General features: G+C 42.6%; 3 protein-coding genes across 5 annotated transcripts in view; all 3 read right to left on the reverse strand.

The window, feature by feature from the left end:
* Positions 1-8956, reverse strand: part of LOC117660368 (uncharacterized) — a 31919-nt gene extending 22963 nt beyond the window's left edge. The window contains exon 1 of the mRNA XM_087883988.1: positions 8895-8956. The gene's annotated coding sequence lies outside the window, so the exon portion shown is untranslated. The remainder of the gene's footprint in view (positions 1-8894) is intronic.
* LOC117659802 (uncharacterized) lies at positions 630-20197 on the reverse strand. 2 transcript variants are annotated; one of them, XM_087883996.1, is made up of 2 exons: positions 20159-20197; positions 630-5287 (listed from the first exon to the last, which is right to left on the reverse strand). In XM_087883996.1, exon 2 carries the CDS (start codon positions 4612-4614, stop codon positions 2392-2394), a length of 2223 nt encoding a protein of 740 aa, XP_087740122.1. In that variant the 5' UTR covers positions 4615-5287; positions 20159-20197; the 3' UTR covers positions 630-2391. The 2 variants fall into 2 exon arrangements, with proteins under 2 accessions (XP_087740122.1, XP_060544343.2); XM_060688360.2 differs by lacking the exon at positions 20159-20197 and adding an exon at positions 8402-8888 and having other exon boundaries at positions 630-5241.
* The window catches only part of LOC132710035 (uncharacterized), a 173535-nt gene continuing 157950 nt past the window's right edge, over positions 9930-25514 (reverse strand). Inside the window, exons 1-2 of one of the 2 annotated variants that reach the window (XM_087884097.1) lie at positions 20159-20253; positions 9930-15435 (exon numbers count right to left, since the gene is read on the reverse strand). In XM_087884097.1, coding sequence (XP_087740223.1) covers positions 13724-14851 — 1128 coding nt within the window. In that variant the 5' untranslated portion in view covers positions 14852-15435; positions 20159-20253 and the 3' untranslated portion in view covers positions 9930-13723. Of the gene's footprint in view, positions 15436-20158; positions 20254-25514 lie in introns of those variants that run through there. The other variant, XM_087884098.1, reaches the window with a different exon arrangement.

Here is a 25514-nt window from a genome sequence, read left to right on the forward strand (position 1 = left end):
CAAGCTGACGCCAATGCTAGTGTTGTCAGGGGAGAGTGGGTCAGGGTCATACTGTGGCTCCACGTCATAATGGGCTCCAGGAGGAGACCCTGTCTCCCCCATTGTGAAACACGCCCTCCCCTGCCCACCCTCCCCCTTCGCCCTTACCTTTGCGGTTTGCATACTCCTGTGCATTGGAAGATAAGGGTGACGGCTAGAGGAGGGGCCATGCAGGTGGCACAGCCAGCCATGCAAGAAATGGCTGGTAGGGGTGGGGCGAGGGGCAGGGCTGAATCCCACCACTGCGTGGGCCCAATACATTGCTTCAGCAGGCCATATGCATCCCACAGGCTGTACTTTGAAGACCCCTGTAGTAAAAAGTTATGTCCTGTCCTTAGATTTTGGATGGGGAAATGCAAATTTTAATTTGTGATTAATCCCATCAATTGGCATTCTAGGTGTTTTGTTTGTGAATAGGCTGGCCTAGATTTCTTAATGGACACAAAATATCCATCTCTAAAAACTTCAGGCATCTGCTGGAAACTGTTGTGGCTGCTTTCTGCCTTTGCTAGTATTTTTTTTTCTCCATTTCTCCTTTGGGGAAATATAATATTCTGCCTCTTTTTAATATTCCCCAAAATATTTCATTCTTTGGGTGGAGGGGTGTGTCTGTCGTGATTACTCCATACAACACACTCACACTTTTTGATCTAACTTTAAAGCAAGGGGAGGATGTTAATTGATGAAATGATCCCAAGAGCTTCAGCGGCATTAAAGGACAGGGTTCCGGTTGGAGGCTTTTAAGAAGAGTCTGGACAGTCTCTTGTCTGAAATGGAATAGGGTCTCCTGTCTTGATCGGTGGGTTGGACTAGACCACCTCTAAGGTCGCTTCCAACTCTGATACTTTATGTAAATACAGGAAGTCCTCAACCGCAATTCAGCCCAAAATTTCACTGTTGCTAAGTGAGACATTTGTTAAGTGAGTTTTGCCCCATTTTACACCTTTTCTTGCCACAGTTGTTAAGTGAATCACTGCAGTTGTTAAATTAGTCACATGGTTGTTAAGTGAATCTGGCTTCCCTGTTGACTTTGTTGGTCAGAAGGTGACAAAAGAGGATCACATGAGTCCGGGACACTGCAACCATCATAATTATGGGTGTTTTGCCAAGCATCTGAATTTTGAACATGTGACCATGGGGATGCTGCAATGGTCATGGGAAAAACAGTCACCAGTCACTTTTTTCGGTGCTGTTGAGTTACTAAATGAACTGTTCTAACCTGAGGACTGCCTGTAAGAAAAAAGGTAAGAAATATTCTGCAGAACCACAATGATAACCTGATTAATATAGTCCTCACTTAACAACAGTCATTGGAATCAAGTCCATTCCTGACTGGTGTGGTCATTAAATATGTTCTCACTTTACCATGCCAACTTAGAACATCTGTTCTAGCTGTGGTCATTAAGCAAATCACTGTGTTCTGTTCAGTGCAATGTACCATGAGTGTGACTTGAAACTTCATGTCAAGAAAAGAAGGTGTCCATAAAATCACAAGGCCACCCTCATATGAAGGAGAACCAGTTTTAAAGCATGTACCACAAATGGAATAAAATCTGGGGAGAAAAAGAACATGTAGCAACTGACATGTTTCAATCGAATTGCTTCTTTTGGCTTTTGAACCATGAAAGTCACCTGCAGGGCAGAACAGCCTTTACATCTGAAATTTTACATTGCTTTTCTCACTGCCCTAAACTCCCCCAATATATTTGCTATTCATATCGTTTCTTCCACTTGCGTGCCTCATTCTCGACACAATCTGAACAGACATGCTTGGTGCACTGAATTCCTGGAACCGTTAGGAAAAGATAAACTTTGAACCCCCTCTGTGTCTCTTCTCCTCTTGCTTTCTCCTTATATGAGGAGCCACAATCTATAGTCTCAGGGCTCCAATCCCCAAGAGATGCTGGCTGGAGAATTCTAAGGCTGAAAATCTTGGGGGGACCCAGGGAGAAAAAGGCTGGGATTCCTGGCACAAAGCATTTCTATCATCCACCATCACAAAAATGCAAAGAACACTCCCAAAAAGATTTTTACATAATAGACAAATTTCTACAAAAATAAATATCCAGCAACTTCTTATGCTGAAGGCAAGATAGCCATTATCAAAGTAATATGTTCCAACTTTTTCTTTCCTCTGCACCATCTAATACCATTACATATTTGCCTACAAAAAATCAGGCAAATTCTATTTAATTTAATCAATTTAAATAGTCAATTTCTCAGCTGGACTTGCATTGGGACACTAGAAATGAAATTCAACCCTTCTCTACACTAATCGCTTGGGGCCTCAGGAGATTTTCTGTGTGCAATAAGGGTAGAAAGTTTCCTGAAGTACCATCCACACTCGGGGCATTAAAATGATTTCTCCCCTTTGTGTATAAGTACATGATTTATAAGGTTAACCTTAGTACTGAGATCATTCTCACAGTCTGGATACTTATACAGTTTCTCTCCTGTGTGAGTCCTGTGGTGTTGAACAAGGCTGAAATTCTGACTAAAACTTTTCCTACAGTCAGGACGTTCAAAAGGTTTCTCTCCTGTGTGAGTCATCTGGTGTTTCACCAGGCTGGAATTGTTACTGAAACTTTTACCACAATCAGAACATTCAAACGGTTTCTCTCCTGTGTGAATCCTCTGGTGGCCGATGAGGTTGGAATTCTGACGGAAACTTTTCCCACAGTCACGACATTTAAAGGGTTTTTCTCCTGTGTGAATCCTCTGGTGTTGAACCAGGGTGGAATTCTGACTGAAACATTTCCCACACTCAGGACATTCAAAGGGTTTCTCTCCTGTGTGAGTCCTCTTGTGTTTCACCAGGTTGGAATTCTTACTGAAACTTTTACCACAATAAGAACATTCAAACGGTTTCTCTCCTGTATGAATCCTCTGGTGTTGAACCAGGCTGGAATTCTGACTGAAACTTTTCCCACAGTCAGGACATTCAAAGGGTTTCTCTCCTGTATGAGTCCTCTGATGTTGAACCAGGCTGGAATTATGACTGAAACTTTTCCCACAGTCAGGACATTCAAAGGGTTTCGCTCCTGTGTGAGTCCTCTGGTGTTTCACCAAGGTGGAATTGTGACCGAAACTTTTCCCACAATCAGGACATTCAAACGGTTTTTCTCCTGTGTGAATCCTCTGGTGTTGAACCAGGCTGGAATTCTGACTGAAGCTTTTTCCACAGTCAAGACATTCAAAGGGTTTCTCTCCTGTGTGAATCCTCTGGTGTTTCACCAGGTTGGAATTATTACTGAAACATTTCCCACAATCAGGACATTCAAACAGTTTCTCTCCTGCATGAATCCTCTGGTGGCCGATGAGGTTTGAATTCTGATGGAAACTTTTCCCACAGTCAGGACATTCAAAGGGTTTTTCTCCTGTGTAAGTCTTCTGGTCTTGAACCAGTGTGGAATTCTGACTGAAATATTTTCCACAATCAGGACATTCAAACAGTTTCTCTCCTGCATGAATCCTCTGGTGGCCGATGAGGTTGGAATTCTGACGGAAACATTTCCCACAGTCAGGACATTTAAAGGGTTTCTCTCCTGTGTGAATCCTCTGGTGTTGAACCAGTGTGGAATTCTGACTGAAACTTTTCCCACAGTCAGGACATTTAAAGGGTTTCTCTCCTGTGTGAATCCTCTGGTGTTGAACCAGGGTGGAATTCTTGCTGAAACTTTTACCACAATCAGGACATTTAAAGGGTTTCTCTCCTGTGTGAGTCCTCTGGTGTGTCACAAGGCTGAAACTGGTACTGAAACTTTTACCACAATTGGAACATTCAAAGGGTTTCTCTCCTGTGTGAATCCTCTGGTGTGTCACAAGACTGGAATTCTTACTGAAACTTTTCCCACAAACAGGACACTCATACGGTTTCTCTCCTGTGTGAGTGCTCTGATGTTGAAACAGACTGGAATTATGACTGAAACTTTTCCCACAGTCAGGACATTCAAAGGGTTTCTCTCCTGTGTGAATCCTCTGGTGTTGAATCAGGGTGGAATTCTGACTGAAACTTTTCCCACAGTCAGCACATTCAAATGGTTTCACTCCTGTATGAATCCTCTGATGTTGAACCAGGCTGGAATTCTGACGGAAACTTTTCCCACAGTCAGAACATTCAAAGGGTTTCTCTCCTGTGTGAGTCCTCTGGTGTTTCACCAGAGTGGAATTGTTACTGAAACTTTTACCACAATCAGGACACTCAAAGGGTTTCTCGCCTGTGTGAGTCCTCTGGTGTATCACCAGGCTGGAATGCTGACTGAAGCTTTTTCCACAATCAGGACACTTAAAGGGTTTCTCTCCTGTGTGAGTCCTCTGGTGTGTCACCAGCCTGGAATTCTTATTGAACCTTTTTCCACAATCAGGACATTCAAACAGTTTCTCTCCTGTATGAGTGCTCTGGTGTGAAACGAGGAAAGAATTTTGACTTAAACTATCCCCACAGTCAGGATATTTAAAGGGTTTCTCTTCTGTGTGAATCCTCTGGTGTATCACCAGGTTGGAATAATCACAGAAACATTTCTCACAATCAGGACATTCAAACAGTTTCTCCTCGGTGTGAGTCCATGTTGCCATGCTTCCTAAAGCATTTACTGCATTGGGAGCACTTGTAGGGCTTCTCTCCTGTGTGGGTCCTTCCAAGAACCACTATGGAGGTATTCTGATCAGTGGTTTTGCCACATTTAGAGTATTGTATGGCTTTTCTTCAGTTGGGATCCTCTCTGGCATAATCAGCTGTGATTTGTAAGTTGTATCTTTCCCACAACAGGCACATCTATGGAGCTTTTCCACAACTCATATTCCTTTGGAGGTCAAAAGTATGGATGATTCCTTGTTTAGCAGTGCTTTGATTCAAGCCGTTTTCTTCCTCCCAGAGTGGGCCTGCAACTCTGTCTGCTCTACGTGGCTTTCCAATTGACCTTTTCCTCCCCAGTAACTTCCAGATATTTCCCTCTTTTGCCCAATGGAAAAATAATCTCCTTTGACTTTTCATGTAATGTATGCTTGTATTTCAAACTCTAGTTTCCCAGCTAGAAATCTCTTCTTGATTTTCTCTCATTTTCCTCTCACTTGCTGAGGAAGATATTGTGTGGCTCTCTGAAGGAAATGGAAAATATTTTGATTTTTGGACTGACTTGCTTTGGTGTTCAATGCTGCTTGTTATCCTCAGTTGTCCAGAGTGCTCATTGCCATCTTCTTTGTCTATAAGATTCAAATAAAAATGTATCTTTAATTGTGCACGAAATGGCTGCAGAAGATGAGAAAAAAAGAAAAAGGGTTACATTACAATGAAAAAGCAAACATGCTACAATACTCAAAGAAGCTCTTACATTAATCATGACACATGGAAGACTACCCAGATCCAAGTTCGAATATCCATTCAGTGATGAAATTCCCTTGTTGACTCAGTCAATCACAAATTCTTAGCAGTGCAAAGTGTTGTTTTCACATACAGTCAAGTGAAAAAGAAAGTACATCCTCTTTCATTTCTATGGTTTTACTTATCAGGGTATCATAAGTATCATCGCAACAGAACAGAAGGTAATAACAGAATTGGAAGGGACCTTGGAGGTCTTCTAACACAAGCCCTGCTCAAGCAGGAGACCTTATACCATTTCGGAGAAGTGGCTATTATGTCTCTTCTGAAAGGTTTCCAGTGATGGAGCACCACAACTTCTGAAGGAAAGCCATTCTGCTGGTTAATTGTTCTCACCGTTAGGAAATTTCTCACTGCTTCCATAGTGTAAAGAGGTGAAGTAGCAGCTGAGTACTGCTAATAAAGTGCCTGTCACGTTCTGGCCGTCAGCAAGGAATTTAGACAGAGCCAAAAATGGTTAACTGACAAACTTTATCCAACAAACTATAACAAGCAGCACTAAGTGACAAACAGGCAATAGGCAAAATCAGTGCTAACGTGGTTAATCCCTCCACCGTTTATATAGCGTCAGTTTCACCCACAAAGCTCCATCCAGGACCAGCCCCTATAACCCCCCACCCCTTTCGTGGCATCCAGTGCTGACAGAGCCCAGCGCGCTGGTCATACATGCTGCGGGCACCATACGCAGGCCTCGCCTCGCCTCCCATCCAGCCCTGGCAGGCTTCGCGCGGCCCTGGATAAAGCAGGGCACCGCCTCAACAACCGTAGGTGCTTTTCAAGACACGGAGGCCTTATGCCGCTGAGCTGGTGGCTCCTGGTGTGGCATGTTCGTATGGATGTGCTTCCCTGCTGGCAGCTCCAGGTGTGGCGTTTAAGCCAGGCCCCAGTAAACATCCGGCCCATCCAATAACTTTCGATATGGGGTGCGGCCAAGGTCCCTGTGAGATTGGCAGCCCCGGTGACCGGAGGGCTGACATTGCCCTCGATCAATTGCTTCTTAATTGCATTAATAGAGAGATACAATCAAGATCAAATAAGGTACTAATACCATTCTATAAAGCCTTAGTAAGACCACACCTAGAATACTGTATCCAGTTTTGACCACACTATAAAAAAGATGTTGAGAGTCTACAAAAAGTGCAGAGGAGGGCAACCAGGATGCTTAGGGGACCGGAAGACTAAAACATATGAAGAACGGTTACAAGAACTGGGCATGGCTAGTCTAGTGAAGAGAAGGACCAGGGGTGACATGATAGCAGTCTTCCAATATTTGAGGGGCTGCCACAGAGAGGAGGGGTCAAGCTATTTTCCAAAGCACTAAGGAGAGATTCAACCTAGAAATAAGGAGGAACTTTCTAACAGTGAAAACAATCAACCAATGGAAAAGCTTCGGAAGTTGTGGGAGCTTCATCACTTGAGACTTTCAAGAAAAGATTGGACTGCCATTTGCTTGAGTGGGGAGGGTTGGATTAGATGACCTATAAAGTCCCTTCCAACTCTGTAAACTGTTAAAAAGATTATTCACCAGTGGGAAACATTCAAGACAGTTGCCAATCTTCCCAGGACTGGACATCCAAGAAAATTCACCCCAAAGTCAGACGATGCAATGGCCAGAGAAATTGCAAAAAAACAAAGAGTTATATCTCAGACTTTACAGGCTTCAGTTAGCATGTTAAATGTTAAGATTCATGACAGTGCAATTAGGAAAAGACTGAACAAGTATGGCTTGTTTGGAAGGGTTGTGAGGGGAAACCCTCTTCTCTCTAAAAAAGTCATAGCAGCATGGCTGAGGTTTGCAAAGTTGCATCTGAACAAATCACATGACTTCTGGAACACTGTCCTTTGCACAGAGCAGACCAAAGCGGAGTTGGAATCAAGGTGTTACAATAGCAGTCAAAGTCCAGACCTCAACCCGATGGGCGGGATTTCAAGAGAATTGTGCATAAAAAAACACCCACAAACCTCAATGAACTGAAGCAATTTTGTAAAGAAGAATGGGCCAAAATTCCTCCATAAGAGGATTGCAAGAGATTGATAAAGACATACAGAAAAGAATTTCTAGTTGTTGCTGCTAAAGGTGGTTTGACGAATTATTGAATCATACAATTTTTTACAGAGGACTTCTCTGTTTTGGCTTTCTTTTTATAAAATAAAAGATGACCTGATATAATATGTCATGTGTTGTTGTTCCTCTGTGGTTGTATTAACCTACTTTTAAGAACTTCTAAGGACCAATTTTTACTACGTCCTGATATATAAAATCATAGAAGTCAAGGAGAGTGTACTTTTTTTCACATGACTGTTTATCTGGAAGTCTTGGGGAGAGATTATGCATTTGGAGATATACACATTCAGAGAGAAATAATACAGACACCTACAATATGGAGAAAATCAATGTCTTTCAAGCCTGAAAAATATCTCGATCATACCTTCTGCGCTAATGTTAATGAGGAATCTGATCAATTTGATGTTTGCTCATATGTTGAGATGATAAGGCCGAAGTTCAGGCCTCAACAGTCTCCTGAGGCCATGGAAACGTTCACAGAAAACTACTAGCCTGTCTGTTAGGCACGTGACCAAAATCACAGAAGGCATGCTTGACTATTTTTATAATTTCTATATTTCTGTACCTTATCTTCCATGTGCCAGCTGCGTCTTATGTAATGAAGTGAAAGGAATTAAAGGTATAAATATCTGCCTTTCATTATGCTCAGGGTTCCTTCCTTCTTAGGAGGGACCCATCTATATTCAGCTGAAGAAACAAACACACTTGAACTCTCTTTTATTTTATTGAGCCACACCTGACAATCTGCATGACACTAACTTGACAGATGTGGGGGCTTTAAATGACCAAATGATGCCTAAAGCCTCTGCAAGATTTGAAGCACCAGTTATGCCCATGGAAGCCATGAACTCCAAGTAAAGGCAGAAAATACTTTCCACAACCCCTTTGGTGACATCCCAATTGAAGTAGTCCTCACTTACCGACTGCAATTGGGACTGGCATCTGTGTCACTAAGCATTTTATTTCCAGCTCCTTTCTCCTGGCTTGGAACCAGACCGGATTTTTCTTCCTACAATTTGTTTAGATCTTAACGTGTATGTATTATTTTCTGTCTCTAAACCGCCCACAGTTATGTCATGGTAAGGTTGGTGGCCAATACATTTTATATCTGTTCCGTCCAGAACAAATGGCTGCCCAATCTCCCCTCAAAACCCTCCAGGGACGGAGCAGCCACAACCTCTGGAGGGAAGCCATTCCCAAAGAACCAACCTCCCCTTGAAAGAGGCTTTTTCAAGCTTCCCACCAGCAGAAATTGCAGCCCCCAGTTTCCCAGCCTGCAGCACCAGTGGGCTTCCATTTGGGGAGGGAAGGAACCCGCAGCAGCCGCAGCTGAGAGGCTTCAGCCCAGTTGCTTCTCCGCTTCCAGCCCAAGTTGCTCCCGGACTCTCCTCCCACCTGCTGCCCTCCACTCACCTGCCAGCTGCTGCTTCGACCATGGAAACAGCACAAGAGCCGCTCTGCACACCAACTTCCTCCCATCAGTCATCCGGAAGAGGAAGTTCCTCTGCGCTTCTCCTCTCCTCTCCTCCCATCCTTTCTAGCAATGCAGTACTCCATGGTTTTAAACTCCTTTGTTTAAGCGCAATCACGGATGGCACCACTGAATTGATGGCTTTCTAGGCACAGACGTTGCCTGACCGCCATCTAGCGACGGGAGGTGGAAAAACACGCCTGTCCAATCTCCACTAAGGCTTTTGGAAGATGTTTTCGACTCCTAGCAGCCGACCTTTGCAACTGAGTCAAGTGAAAAAGTGAAACGGGACGCTATTTAGCTCCGTATTTAGTGCCTTTGGATCAGTCTTCATGCCTGGCCTTGCAGTTTCCTTGGCAAAGGTTTTTGGAAGTGGTTACCTCCTTTTCCTGCTTCGTAGGCCTGCTTACTTCCTTCCATGTGGGGATAGCTCCATTGAGGAAAATTAAGAGGAAAGAGGAATTAATTTTCTACTTGAAAATTAATGAGTAGTTATGATCGGCCTCTCCTCTCCCCTTCTCTCCATCAGGCTTGCCCCACAGAAGCCTCCCCTATCCTCTCCCCTTCTCTCCGTCAGGCTTGCCCCACAGAAGCCTCCCCTATTGTATCCCCTGCTTGCTGCTGTGGAAGTAAAACTGAAACTGAAATTCCTCTCCTCTGCTTGTGTTTTGCATTTGGAACAGATTTCTTTTCAAGTGGGGAGGCGGAGTAGAACTCCTTAGCATCAGAGTTTTAATAATAATAATATAGGAAATATTAATGCCCTGATGGTCATTTCGAAAACTCCTTTCTTAGTGAGCACCTAGAAGCCAAGAGGAACAAACGGGGCAAATTTAAAGTTTGTAGGCTTTACGGTTCTGGAGATTTCGTGATTATGGTATGAGTGGTTTTCGCTTTTATATATAGAGAGAGAGAGTAGATTGAAAATTTCTAATTAAAAAGAGTATCAAACAAAGAATCAGTCTTGATGCCTGGCCTTGCAGTTTCCTTGGCAAGAATTTTGTATATTTTATTAGATTAAAATTTACAATGAAAAAAAGGAATGGGTATCAAACAAAGAGTGGTACATTGTTGCATGAACATCTGTATTACCAATCTTTTTTCCAGTCCTTGGAAATGCCTTTTGGAAACATTTCTCTTACCATATACAGGCAGTCATCTCCTCTTCTTAAGCCCCCTTTTCTAGCCCTGCTGGGTATGTGACTTTCTCACTTTGACCTAATGGAGGCTTCTGTGTATGCACAGACGCACAAGGCATTTAGCATGGGTGTGCTTGGAAGCATCTCTGGGCAGTACGAATGAAGCTGGCTCCCTTTGAGCCTCTGACCCACTGATTCTCCTGGGTCTTAAATCCTTGGTAGACACAGCAAATCAGTCATAAAGTTTGGGGATGTAGAGATTTTGATCTCCACTGAGTCACCCCTAAGAAAGTGCAGAAATCTATACATCAGCTTTCTGCAAAGTATAGCCCTCCAAGTCTTTTGCCCAAAAGTTTGGGAATAATAAATCTAACTCCTGTGGAGATTGGGACGGCTGCTCAAAGCAAGTCTTCCCTCTAGTGAGATTTAGGCTCTGCAAGGATGCAGACAGAAAGAATCTCTCCTATCTAGATGTGGTTTGGAAGGTGGATGTTCCCAGTTATTTTTCCATGTTTCATTATTCTATTCATAGGATGAAGCTGGAAATCATTTAGTGGCTGTGCATACAAACAAGAACTTCATAAATATTTATGGCACAACACCTCCCTAATCTTGAGAAGCTAAGTAGGTCAAGGTTCTCTCTTCAAGGTTCGCTCAGTTGCAAAAATAGGTTTTGGGAAGTTATCCTGCACTTCCATTTCCCTGCAGTTTCCTTGGCAAGATTTTTTGAAAGTGGATTTCCCCTTTCCAAGGCCTGAGACAACGGGATAGGTCAAAGTCTCTGAGATGTCTTTGTGCCTAAAACAGAACCTAAAGGTGCTTTTTAAGAGGTAACTGGACTTTCTGATTTTTCTTTGAAGACGTTTCGCTTCTCATCCAAGAAGCTTCTTCAGCTCCGATCTAAGAAACTTCTGGGACGAGAAGTGAAATGTCTTCAAAGAAAAATGAGAAAGTCCAAATGCCTCTTGAAAAAACATGTTTGGGACAACCATGACCGGGATGACTGAGAATCTCCAGACACTAAAGCAGGATCACAAATGACCATCTCAGGCTTTAGCCTGGTGACCACCAGACTAGATCTTCCTCCTCCCCACAAAATCTATCCATTCAGCTGTTCCTGCTACTCCAGCCCCAAATTCAAGGCTGCAGTTTTCAAGACCCAGTATCCTCCAAATAACACATATTTTACCCCTTTCAATCTCAACTACAAATTTTGATTCTGACGAAAAAGAATGTTCCTCTGATTGGGAATTTATGACTTTTGACCTCGCCCTGTAGACCATCTCCTATGACTCTTAAATTGGCTTTATTTAATTTTGCTTGATATTGTTATATAGCCCTATGAGAGGCTTTGAGAACATTGCATTTCGAACTGCTAACCGTAAGATAACGTGGTAAACATGTGCTCTAAAATATGACACCAAGGAAAGAGAAAAAGATAAATAGATTAAGCATAATTTTACCATTTTAAATTTTAGAAATTTTGCACATCTTTAAATTTGAAATCACTTGGATTTAAGACTCAGGCCAAGAGCCTCTTGGTTTCTCTACACATCTGGCCTGGTCCTGGTTGTTGGCTGTCCTTCAAAGGGAGCACGGGTAATGTGATCTACTAAAAAACATTGTAACCTGTCTTTTTGAATCTTTTTTTTTTTTTTAATTTGATTTATATGCCGCCTTTCTCTGGAGACTCAGGGCAGCTTACAATACGTTAAGCAATAGCCTTCATACTTTTGTATATTTTATACAAAGTCAGCTTATTGCCCCCACAAACTGGGTCCTCATTTCACCTACCTTAGAAAGGATGGAAGGCTGAGTCAACCTTGAGCCTTGGAGAGATTCGAACCAGCAGAAATTGCAGGCAGCTGTGTTAATAACAGGGTGCACTAAACCACTGTACTATCAAGGCTCTTGTTGGTGAAATAAACAATCCTCTAATTATATGGTGTCTTCTCATCCCAGAAAAATCAGGATAATTGATCTGCATTATCTAGTGTACCATTTTCCCCCTCACATCTCCCCACCAAGGGGGGGGGACCACAAAAGTATCAGTCCCTTGGTGCTGATCTCACCCACCAGCCGTCAAAGACTAACAAGGAAGCCCCTAAAAAAACAAAGGAGATCACAGGAGTTGCAAATAAACCTAGAGGTCCTGTGCTCAAAACCACAATCCCTTTTCTCCTCAACTCAATATTCCTACAGCTCTTCTCCATGAAGGTCACGTGGAAGGCAGAACAGTCTTTATATCAGAAATTTTACACTAGTTTTGTCAGTGCCCCAAACTCCCCGTATATATTTGCTATTCATATGGTATCTTCAACTTGTGTGCCTCATTCTTGACACAACCTGAACAGATATGCTTGGTGCACTGAATTCCTGGAACTGGTAGGAAAAGATGAATTTGAGATCCTGTCTACTTCTCATCTCCTCTCTCTTTCTCCTTAGATAAGGAGCCACAATCTCTACCTATATTCTGAGTGCTCCAATTCACAAGAGATCCTGGCTAGAGAATTCTGGGGCTGAAAATCTCGAGGACACCCAGGGAGAAAAAGGCTGGGACTCTGTACATGGCATTTCTATCATCTACCATGATAAAAATGCAAAGAAAACCCCAAAAAGATTTTTACAGAATTGCACAATTTCTGCAAAAATAAATACAGGTAATCCCTGAGTTACGTGTGTTCTCTTAGCCAATGTTCGAAGATAAGTGCCCCCTAGTGTTTATGAACAAATCACCAAATTATAAATATTGCACCACCACAGCACTTCACCCTTATGAACGACCAGTGGCTCTGCAATATTCACCCCTATCCCCCACCCCGGGTCTTCACAAGCACTTTGCCTTCACTTATCTTGGAAATATCTCCTCTATTTGCCTGCATTTGCAGAGAACAGAGGCTTAGCGTATCGCGAGATCAGTAGGATGAGATCTTGTGTAATCTCGCATTTAGGGCCTCTATTCTCTGCAAATTGAGACCTGGATGTTTGCAAACAGAGGAAATGCTTTGGTCCCTCAGGTCTTCCCTCTGTTTACCATTTCCTTGCTGAAGCTTGTAGGGAGATTGCATTCCTGTAGGCTTCAGCAGCCCTTTGCAAAAAGACTTTATTGGCACCAGCGGAACTTGGGAAGAGTGGGTACATCCCTCCGAAACCCTGTTCCTGAAGGCAAAGGCTTTTTGCAAAGGGCTGCCAAAGCCTACAGGAACACAATCCTCAAGCGCTTTGCCGACTAGAAAGCAGTCCCAAGAGACTGCGCACACCTTCTCAGGGCTTCTTTCTCGGTGTCAGAGGCCTCATCAAACTGATCGGGAGTGGGAAAGCAACGAATGCCTGGGCGAAAGCAGGGAGTGATGTCATTCAATGTATGAGATTCACTCCCACAAATTCTCAATTACGGATGGAATGGGCAGGCTCCATTACATTCGTAACCCGAGGACTACCCATATCCAGCAAGTTCTGCTGCTGATGGTTAGATAGGCATTATTAAAATAATATGTTGCCATTCTTTCCTTCCTCCTTCCTGTCTAATACCATTACATATTTGCCTACAAAAAAAATAGGCAAATCCTTTGTAGTCAAATTAAACAGTCAATTTCTCAACTTGAGTTACAATGGAACATTAAAAATGAGATTCAAGCCTTCTCTACACTTATCACTTGGGGCCTCATATGGATTTTCGTGTGTGCAATAAGGCTGGAATGTTTCCTGAAGCACCATCCACACTCGGGGCACTCAAATGGTTTCTCCCCTGTGTGTATAAGCATATGATTTAAAAGGCTAGTCCTAATACTGAAATCTTTCCCACAATCTGGACACTCATATGGTTTTTCTCCTGTGTGAGTTCTCCGGTGTCTCACTAGGTTGGAATTCCGACTGAAACTTTTCCCGCAATCAGGACACTCAAAGGGTTTCTCTCCTGTGTGAGTTCTCTGGTGTATCACCAGCCAGAAATTCTGACTAAAACTTTTCCCACAATCAGGACATTCAAAGGGTTTCTCTCCTGCGTGAGTTCTCTGGTGTGTCACCAGGTTGGAATTATAGCTGAAACTTTTAGCAAAATCAGGACATTCAAAGGGGTGTTCTCCTGTGTGAGTTCTCTGGTGTCTCACCAGACTGGAATTCCAACTGAAACTTTTCCCGCAATCAGGACATTCAAAGGGTTTCTCTCCTGTGTGAGTCCTCTGGTGTATCACCAGGCTAGAATTGTGACTGAAACTTTTATGACAATAGGAGCATTCAAAGGGTTTCTCTCCTGTGTGAGTCCTCTGGTGTTTCACCAGGCTGAAATTGTGACTGAAACCTTTCCCACAATCAGGACACTCAAAGGGTTTCTCTCCTGTGTGAGTCCTCTGGTGACCAATGAGGTTGGAATATTGACTGAAACTTTTCCCGCAATCAGGACATTCAAAGGGTTTCTCTCCTGTGTGAGTCCTCTGGTGTATCACCAGGCTAGAATTGTGACTGAAACTTTTCCCACAAACAGGACATTCAAAGGGTTTCTCTCCTGTGTGAGTTCTCTGGTGTGAAACGAGGTGAGAATTTCGACTGAAACTATTCCCACAGTCAGGACATTCAAAAGGTTTCTCTCCTGTGTGAGTTCTCTGGTGTCTCACAAGGCTGGAATTATCACAGAAACATTTCTCACAATCAGGACATTCAAACAGTTTTTCCTTGGTGTGAGTCCATGTTGCCATGCTCACTAAAGCATTTACCACATTGGGAGCCCTTGTAGGGTTTCTCTCCTGTGTGAGTTCTTCCATGGACCACAATGGCGTTGTTCTGACAAAAGGTTTTGCCACATTCAGAGTATTTGTATGGTTTTTCTCCAGTCGGGATCCTCTCTGGTATAATCAACTGTGATTTGCAAGTTGTATCTTTCCCACAATAGGCACATCTATGGAGCTTTTCCACAACTAATGTTCTTGAGGAGGTCTAAAATATCAATGATCCCTTATTTACTGAAGCTTTAATTCAAGCCGTTTTCTTCCTCCCAGAGTGAAGCCTGCAACACTGTCTGCCCTACATACCTTTCCAAATGATGTTTTCCCCCCCACTGACTACCAGATATTTCCTTTTTTTGCTCAATGGAAGAATAATCTCCTTTGACTTTTCATGTAATGTATGCTTGAATTTCACACTCTACTTTTCCCAGTTAGAAATCTCTTCTTCATTTTCTCTCGTTTTTCTCTCACCTGCCGAGGAAGGTGAAGAATTGTGTAGCTGTCTGAAGAAAATGGAAAATATTTTGATTCCTGGAGTGACTTGCTTTGGTCTTCAATGTTGCTTGTTATCCTCAGTTGTCCAGAGTGCTCATTGCCATCTTCTTTTATGACATCTTCTTTGTCTATAAGATTCAAATAAAAATGTATCTTTAATTGTGCATGAAAAGATTGCAGAAGATGAGAAAAAAAGAAAAAGGGTTACATTACAATGAAAAAGCAAACATGCCCCAATGCTCAAATAAGTTCTTACATTAATCGTGATTCATTTAACACATGGAAGACTACTCAGATCCAAGTTCGAATATCCATTCAATGATGAAATTCACTAGTTGACTGGGTCAATCACAAATTCTTAGCAGTGCAAAGGGTTGTTTTCAAATACAAAGTCCAGACCTCAACCCGACTGGCGGGACTTCAAGAGAGTTGTGCATAAAAAAACACCCACAAACCTCAATGAACTGAAGCAATGTTGTAAAGAAGAGAGGGTCAAAATTCTTCCACAACACTGCAAGAGATTGATAGTCATACAGAAAAGAATTACTTCTAGTTGTTGCTGCTAAAGGTGGTTCTACAAATGATTGAATCATACAATTTTTTACACATGATTTTTCCGTTTTGGCTTTCTTTTTATAAAATAAATGATGACCTGATGTAAAATGTCATGTGTTGTTGTTCATCTGTGGTTGTATTTACCTACTTTTAAGAACTTCTAAGGACCAACTGATTTTTACTACGTCCTGATATATAAAATCATAGAAGTCAAGGAGAGTGTACTTTCTTTTTCACATGACTGTATATCTGGAAGTCCTGGGGATGGATTATACATTTGCAGATATATACACTCAAAGAAATAAAAATACACATGCCTGCAATATGGAGAAAACCTATGTCTTTCAACCCTGAAAAGCATCTCAAAATAGTTAGTCAAACTTTCTATGCTAATGTTAATCAGCAATCTGATGACTGCTCACATGTTGAAATGGCAAGGCTGAAGTTCAGACCTCAACAGGCTTCTGAGGCCATAGAAACTTTCACAGGAAAACACATGTGACCAAAACTACAGAAGGCATGCTTGACTATTTTTATAATTTTTATATTTCTATCTCTTATCTGTCATGTCCCAACTGCCTCTAATGTAATGAAGCAAAAGCAAAGAAATGTATACCATATTTTTCGGAGTATAAGACGCACCTTTTTACCCCCAAAAAGGGGGTGAAAATTCAGGTGCGTCTTATACACCAAATGTAGCCCTGCCCACCCACTGGCCCCCACCCTTTGGCCTGTGCCTCGCAGCAGTTACCTCCTTGCAAGCAAACAGCAAGAAAAAACAGCTCCTTTCAGCTTCAGCACAGGCTAATTAGCACAAGTTGATTAGATTGGCCTCCCAACTCTCAGCTGATCTGCTCTCAGCTGTTTTGTGCAGGGCTCTGCTGCTTGCTGCAAAGAGTGCTGGAGCAGATTTCCCCCCCCCTTGTGCTAATCAAGCTATGCGGAAAACGAAACTGAAAGTAAAGCAGGCTGTTTGCTGCAACGAGGCAAAATTAGGCAGAGGGAGATTTCTTTTTCTTCTTTTTCCTCACTAAATAGGTAGGTGCAAACAATTTAGGGCAAAAGAGGAGAGTTCAAGATTTTAAACACAAAAGAAAAAAAGAATGAAAAAGGCAAAAATAAAAATGGGAAGGGAGAAAAAGAAAAAGAAATGAAAGAGAAAAATGTTATACATATTTAGAATTGAAATATGAATAGTAGTAAGAAATAAATGGGAAATCATGATTGTAAAAATGAAATGAATAATAATTGGAATATTTGTCTTTGTATTTTTGAAATCTAGACAATGATAAGTTTTTATTTTTATATTTTTTTTACAAATATGAATAAGTATAAACTGGAACAATTGAAATACCTTTAATGGTATATGGTGGTGAAAGTAAAAAGGATTAAATTATAGCTTGGATAACAGCTAGAACATTTTTAACTTTAATTAGGGAAATTGTAATGATTGAAATATTTTTATTTATATATTGTGATGAAAGTAGAAATGATTAAGTTGTGGTTTGGAAGATTATATGGGCAAAACTATTTGGGTTATTGGGAGAGTTTAAAATGTGAAAATGAGTAACATAAGAGGGGAAAATTATATGGTTTATTATTATTGGTAAATATAATTAATTGATTTGTAAGAAATTGGATTGCATGAAAATTGGAATATTTATGTTCATATTGATTAATATACAAAAAAAAGATATATATAACTAATTTATATTAAAATGTTGAATTTGTATTAAACAATTGTAATATTACATAATTAACCAATGTGAGGATGAATATAAAAATAGATAACAATGGGAAGGGGTATAATATAGAAGAGAAGAGAAAAATTGAATTTGATTAAGATTAGAGATGAGGATGAAGGGTAATAATTGTTTTTTTTTAAAAAATAGATATGGAATAAATATGGCAAAAAGGAAATATAGAAATTGTAAATTTAATTGAAATGACTAAACACTGTTTATATTTCTGAACCAGCCAAATACTCTGTTCAGAGAAAATACATTGTATGTTTGTATGTGTGTTTGTCTAAAAAATTAAAAAAAAATTTTTTTAAAAAAAAAACCAAAAAAGGTAGATGCACCTTATACTCCGAAATATACGGTAAATATCTGCCTTGCACTATGCTCAGGATTCCTTCCTTCTTAAGAGGGACCCGTCTTTATTCAGCTGAATAAATGCATTAGCTTATCACTTGGACACTTGGACTCTGTCTTTTGTTTTATTAAGCCACACCTGTCTATCTGCATGATGCTAACTTTTCAGATGTAGGGGGTTTAAAGGATGAAATGATGCCTAAAGTAAGATTTGACACACCAGTTATGCCCATGGAAGCACTGAGCTCCAAGTAAGGGCAGAAAATACTTTCCACCACCCCTTTGGTGACATCCCAATTGAAGTAGTCCTCACTTACTGACTGCAATTGGGACTGGCATCTGTGTCACTAAGTGGCCCAATCATGAAGCATGAAGTCACATGACGGTGCCAACTTACATCTGTTCCACTGCAGTTCTTTAACAAATCACTGTGGGTTGTTAAACGCAATATCACATGACTCTAGCTTGCAACTTCTTGCTGGCATCCCCACTGATTTTACTTGTCAGAAGCCAGCTGGGAAGGTCACAAATGGGGATCATGTGTAGGATGCTGAAATCATCATAAAAGTGCACCAGTTTGCAGAATCCGAATTGGTGCAACTCTCCTTTTCCTGCACCTTCATAACTACGTCTGCTTCTACAGTGTCATTGTAACTTGAAAGGCTCCGTGAACCAATGGTAAGTGAGGACTACCTATGCTTGCCCTTGATCAAGTAGTAGATCCCCCTCCCCCCACCATTCCACCCCTGTCTTTCCCATATGTCCTTGATTTTAATCTTTACTATTAATTTTGTGGGACATCCTCCCCCGAGAAGAATGAAATATGTTGGGGAATATTAAGAGGCAGAATATTATATTTCCCCAAAGGAGAAATGGAGAAAAATCTTAACTAAGGCTGAAAGCACCATACAACAGCCTCCAGCAGATGCCTGAAGTCTTTAGAGATGGAGATTTTGTGCCCAATCTATTCACAAACAAAACACCTTATCACCCTTCTTCTCCCACTTATGACTGTATGACTGTAACCTTGTTGCTGGTATCCTTAAGATTTATATTGACTGTTTCCCTATGACTATCATTAAGTGTTGTACCTTATGATTCTTGACGAATGTATCTTTTCTTTTATGTACTCCGAGAGCGTATGCACCAAGACGAATTCCTTGTGTGTCCAATCCCACTTGCCCAATAAAGAATTCTATTCTATTCTATTCTACCTTCAGCTCCAGTTGATGGGATTAAGGACAGGACAGGACTTTTAGGACATAATAGGATTAACCCAGGACCATCAGAATAGCAAAAGACTACATTGCACAACCCCCTGGAGCATTTCAAACACAAAACCCCAAAGAATGTATAAAAGCCCACCTATCCCAACCCCATTTTGTCAGCTGTCCCAGAACAACATGATACTGTTGGTTCTGCTCATCAGTAAAAAGAATCCTTCTTTCCAATCAGCCTCCCTTTTATTTCCAGCTTCTTTCTCCTGGCTTAAAACAGGACCAGATTTTCCTTCCTACAATTAATTTAGCTTTTAATGTTTTTTTTTATGTCTCTTAAGATGCCCACAGTGGTGTCACGGTAACGTTGGTGGACAATAAAATTTATAAAGAAATAAATAAATACACCTGAATAGTCAAAACATTCAATAGCTATATTTTTGAAAAGTGCTGGGTTAAGCACAGTTAAACCTGGTGAATACACGGATGGGGGCACCAATAGGAAACACATACTTGTTAGCTAGAAATGGAAGTAGAACAAAAGAAGAACAACCCAAAAAAGACCAGAGGCAAATAAATCCGATCTTGTTGCCCAGAAAACATCAGGTCCATAAGAGAAGAATTGAGTTGGGGGGACCTTGGAGGTCTTCTAGTCCATCCCCTGTTCAGGCAGGAGACCCTATTCCGTCCAGAACAAATGGCTGCCCAATCTCCCCTCAAAACCCTCGTGATGAGAGCAGCCACAACCTCTGGAGGGAAGCCATTCCCAAAGAACCAACCTCCACTTGAAAGAGGCTTTTTCAAGCTTCCCACCAGCAGAAATTGCAGCCCCCAGTTTCCCAGCCTGCAGCACCAGTGGGCTTCCATTTGGGGAGGGAAGGAACCTGCAGCAGCCGCAGCTGAGAGGCTTCAGCCCAGTTGCTTCTCCGCTTCCAGCCCAAGTTGCTCCCGGACTCTCCTCCCACCTGCTGCCCTCCACTCACCTGCCAGCTGCTGCTCCGACCATGGAAACAGCACAAGAGCCGCTCTGCACACCAACTTCCTCCCATCAGTCATCCGGAAGAGGAAGTTCCTCTGCGCTTCTCCTCTCCTCTCCTCCCATCCTTTCTAGCAATGCAGTGTTGATGGTTTTGTAGGAACAGATTTTGCCTGACCGCCATCTAGTGACAGGAGGTGGAAAAACACGTTTGTCCAATCTCCACCAAGACGTTTGGATGTTTTCAGTGATTATTTATTTATTTATTATTTATTAGTTCTATTTATATGCCGCCCTTCTCCGGTGACTCAGGGCGGCTTACAATGCATTAAGCAATAGCCTTCATACTTTTGTATATACCTGCTTAGTAGGGTTTTTTGGCCCCCCCTGAGCGGTGTTCTATTTTATACAAAGTCAGGTTATTGACCCCACAAACCGGGTCCTCATTTTACCTACCTCGAAAGGACGGAAGGCTGAGTCAACCTTGAGCCTGGTGAGAATTGAACTCGCAGTAATTGCAGGCAGCTGGCAGCTAAGTGCTACTTTAACAGCAGTTTAGTCTGCTGCGCCACTAAGGCTCCTGGCATGCAGGTCCTTTTCAACTCCGAGCAACCGACCTTTGCAACTGAGCCAAGTGAAAAAGTGAAGTGTGACATTACTTAGCATTGCAACTTCTGCAACTAACTTGATCCCCTCCTCTTTGTGGCAGCCACTCAAATATTACAATACTGCTATTATGCCTCCCCTTGTCTTTCTTTCAACATATCCAATTCCTGTAACCGTTCTTTGTATGTTTTAGCTTCCAGCCCCCTTATCATCTTTGTTGCTCTTCTCTGCATGTTTTCCAGAGTCTCAACATCTTTTTTTATTGTGATGACTAGAATTGGATGCAGTATTCCAAGTGTGGTCTTACTAAGGCTTTATAAAGAGGTCCTAGAACTTCACATGATCTTGATTCTATCCCTCTATTAATGCAGCCTGGGATTGTATTGGTTATTTTGACTGCTGCCACTCACTGCTGGCTCACATTTAAGTGATTGACCACTAGGACTCCAAGATCCCTCTCACAGTTACTGGCATTAAAACAGGTGTCACCCAGGGATGAAATTAAAAAATTTCCCCTACCGGTTCTGTGGACGTGGCTTGTTGTGCGGAGGTCATGTGACTGGGTGGGCATGGCCAACTCGACATCACTCACATCAAGGGGCTCCTCACTGGCCCTTCTCCTCTCAGCCACTCCTTTTCGTGAATGGCAGAAAAATGGGGAGGGGAATATTCCTGCCTACCATCCTTCCCTCAGTCTGTGCTGAGATTGAGGAATGGATGACAGGCAGGAAAATCCCCTTCCCCATTTTCCTGCCTTTCACATAAAAGGGCTCCATTCCAGCTGTTCCACGTCCCCCTTGTCCCCCTCCTCCCCCTCCCTCCTGGGGACTACTTTAAAAGGGACAGGCTGCAGCAGCTCCGTTCTGAACAGGGGGAGAAAAGTTAGCATTCTCTCTGCTGCATTTAACATTGAATTCTCTGGAATATCGAGTGGCAAGAAGAGGTGAGCGGTGACCGGCCGGATGTGGGTGGGCCCAAGGAGGGATTATTACTACTCGTTCAGCAAACTGATGCCCACAATCCAGTGGTGGGTTATAATCAGTTTTACCACCGGTTCGCATTGTACATGCGCTTTGAGCACAATCGCTTCACTCGCTTCACTGCACGTGCACCGAACTTTGAGTAAAAAAGTGCATTGAGTAAAAAAACAGCTGAGGCATGGCAATCCACTCTGTCGGGCTTTACAGCTGACCAAAAAACACCCCAAAAGAAATAAAGGTAGGTATAGTGCAGGGGTGGGGAGGAGGGCCCAACTGACATTCAAAGCAAACCGGTTTGCTCTCCTATGAAGATTTCCACTACCAGCTCTCCCAAAATGGGGAGAACCGGTAGCAACCCACCACTGCCAACCGGTCTGAACCCAGGGCCGGATTTTCCTATAGGCTAACTAGGCTTCAGCCTAGGGCCTCAAGATCAAGAGGGGCCTCAAGATCAAGAGGGGCCTACATTCAAATTGTTAGCAAAATTAAAATTACACTTTCACTATAGGTGAAAGGGCCTCATAAGTGAAATAGCCTAGGGCCTCTTTTCATCTAAATCCGGCCCTGTCTGAACCGGTAGGATTTCACCCCTGATTTCACCTAGTTTATACCTATGCAGTTGGTTTTTCTTGTCTAAATGTAAAACTTTATTTTTTATCTGTGTTGAATATCATTTTTTAAGATAGGGCCCACTGTTCAAGTCTGTCAAGTCATTTTCGATCTTCACCTTGTCTTCTGGGGTGTTGGCTATTCCTGGCAGCTTAGTGTCATCTGCAAATTTAATGAATTCCCCTTCTATCCCCTTGTCTAGATAATTTATGAAGATTTAGATCAGTGCTGGGCCTAAAATGCAATCTGGGGTTCACTTACTGCTTACTTTCCTCCATGTGGGTGTAGCTTCATTGAGGACTACACATTGAGTATGATTTGTCAGCCAGTTAGAAACCCATCTTGCGGTGGTGCTGTCTATCCCACATTTTTCTAGCTTTCCCAGAAGTAGGTTGTGATCTACTTTATCAAATGCTTTTACTGAAATGTAAGTATACTATGTCCTCAGCATTTCTCTGGTCCACTAATTTAGTTACTTTGTCAAAGAATGAAATAAGGTTTGTTTGGCATGATCTGTTTTTGATCAACCCATGTTGGCTACTGGTTATAACTTTGTTTACTTCTAGGTGTGTGAGAAACAGACTCATCAATCAGAAATTTGACAGTCGTAAAGTGAAGCAGCAAACAGTTTATTGCATGTAAAATACATGAATGCCAAAGGTGGGTTTCAGCTGGTTCTGACCGGTTCACAAGAACCGGTAGTGGAAATTTTGAGTAGTTCGGAGAACTGGTAAATACCACCACCAATGGTTTAAGGTTGCAGACCCCTGGTATAGGGTCCCCTGCTTGAGTAGGGGGCTGGACTAGAAGACCTCCACAAAGAGGAGGGGTCACGTCAATTGCAAAAGTTGCAGGGGGTTACGTTAACTGCAGAAGGCAAGACAAGGAACAATGGATAGAAACTAATGAAGGAGGGAAGCAACTTATAATTAGGGAGAAACTTCCTAAAAATGAGAACAATTAAGCAGTGGAACAGCTTGCCTTCAGAGGTTTAGGTGCTTCATCACTGGAAGTTTTTAAACATAAACAGGATAATCACTTGTCTGAAATGGTATAAAGTCTCAGGCTTGAGCAGGGGGCTGGACTAGAAGACATCCAAGGTCCCTTCCAGATCTATTCAGATTGATTCATTGATCTTGAAAGCTGCAGCCTTGAATTTGCTGTGGGAGCACCAGGAACAAGTCAATGGGTATGTTTTGTGGGGAGGAAGAAGATCCAGTTTGGTGTAGTGGTGAAGGCACCAGCTTAGAGACAGAGAAACGCTCAATTCCAGTGCCACCTGAAGGGCAAACCCATCTGTTCAACTTTGGCCAGTCCTCTCAGCCCTTGGAAGCAGGAAAGGGGGGGGGGCTTCCAAAAACCCTTCCAAAGGAACCTGCAAGGCCAGGCATCAAGACTGACCCAAAGGCACCAAAAACGAAGCGAAGTAATGTCACACTTCACTTTTTCACTTGGCTCAGTTGCAAAGGTCGGTTGCTAGGAGTCGAAAAGGACCTGCTGCCATATAATCCCTGAAAACCTCTTCTAAACGCTTTGGTGGAGATTGGACAAGCGTGTTTTTCCACCTCCTGTCGCTAGATGGCGGGCAGGCAACACTGTGCCTAAAAAGCCATCAACACAGTAGTGCCATCCGTGCTCGAGCTTACAAACAGGAGTTTTTAAACCATCGATCGAGTACTGCATTGCTAGATAGGATGGGAAGAGAGGAGAAGCGCAGAGCAACTTCCTCTTCCGGAATGACTGATGGGAGGAAGTTGGTGTGCAGAGCGGCTTTCCTGCTGTTTCCATGGTGGAAGCAGCAGCTGGCAGGTGAGTGGAGGGCTGCAGGTGGGAGGAGAGTCCGGGAGCAACTTGGGCTGGAAGCGGAGAAGCAACTGGGCTGAAGCCTCTCAGCTGCGGCTGCTGCAGGTTCCTTCCCTCCCCAAATGGAAGCCCACTGGTGCTGCAGGCTGTGGAACTGGGGGCTGCAATTTTCTGCTGGTGGGAAGCTTGAAAAAGCCTCTTTCAAGTGGAGGTTGGTTCTTTGGGAATGGCTTCCCTCCAGAGGTTGTGGCTGCTCCGTCCCTGGAGGGTTTTGAGGGGCGATTGGGCAGCCATTTGTTCTGGACGGAATAGGGTCTCCTGCCTGAACAGGGGATGGACTAGAAGACCTCCAAGGCCCCCCCAACTCAATTCTTCTCTTATGGACCTGATGTTTTGTGGGCAACAAGATCGGATTTATTTGCCTCTGGTCTTTTTTGGGTTGTTCTTGTTTTGTTCTACTTCCATTTCTAGTTAACAAACACAGTGTTTCCAACTGGTGCCCCCCCAGGCTCCACTGTGCTTAACCCAGCACTTTTTTAAAAAGCTATTGAATGTTTTGACTGTTCAGGTGTATTTATTTATAATATTTATTGTCCACCAACCTTACTATGACATAACTGTGGGCAGCTTAGAGACATAAAAATACATACACATTAAGACACATTAAAGGAACAGATGTAAATTGGCACTATCATGTGACATCATGCTTCATGATTGGGCTGCTTAATGACACAGTTGCCAGTCCCAATTGCAGTCAGTAAGTGAGGACTACTTCAATTGGGATGTCACCAAAGGGGTTGTGGAAGGTATTTTCTGCCCTTACCTAGAGCTCATGGTTTCCATGGCCATAACTGTTGCTTCAAATCTTGCAGAGGTTTTAGGCCAGAGGTGGGTTTCAGCAAGTTCTGACCAGTTCTGGAGAACCAGTACTGGAAATTTTGAATAGTTCTGAGAACCGGTAATAAAAATTCTGATTGGCCCCATCCCCATCTATTCTTTGCCTCCCATGTCCCAGCTGATCGGGAGGAAATGGGGATTTTGCAGTATACTTTCCCTGGAGAGGGGTGGGAATGGAGATTTTACATATCCTTCCCCTGCCACGCCCACCAAGCCACACCCACAGAACCGGTAGTAAAAAATTTTGAAACCCACCACTGTTTTAGGCATCATTTCATCAGTTAAAGCTCCCACATCTATAAAGTTAGTGTCATGCAGATTGACAGGTGTGGCTCATTAAAAGACAGAGTCCAAGTGTGTGTGTTGATAAGACAATGCATTTATTCATCTGAATTAAGATGGGTCCCTCCTAAGAAGGAAGAAACCCTGAGCATAGTGCAACACAGATATTTATACATTTCTTTGCTT

Source organism: Pantherophis guttatus, chromosome 2 (genome assembly GCF_059756535.1).
Source record: "Pantherophis guttatus breed Tessera chromosome 2, ASM5975653v1, whole genome shotgun sequence".
Taxonomy (NCBI): domain Eukaryota; kingdom Metazoa; phylum Chordata; class Lepidosauria; order Squamata; family Colubridae; genus Pantherophis; species Pantherophis guttatus.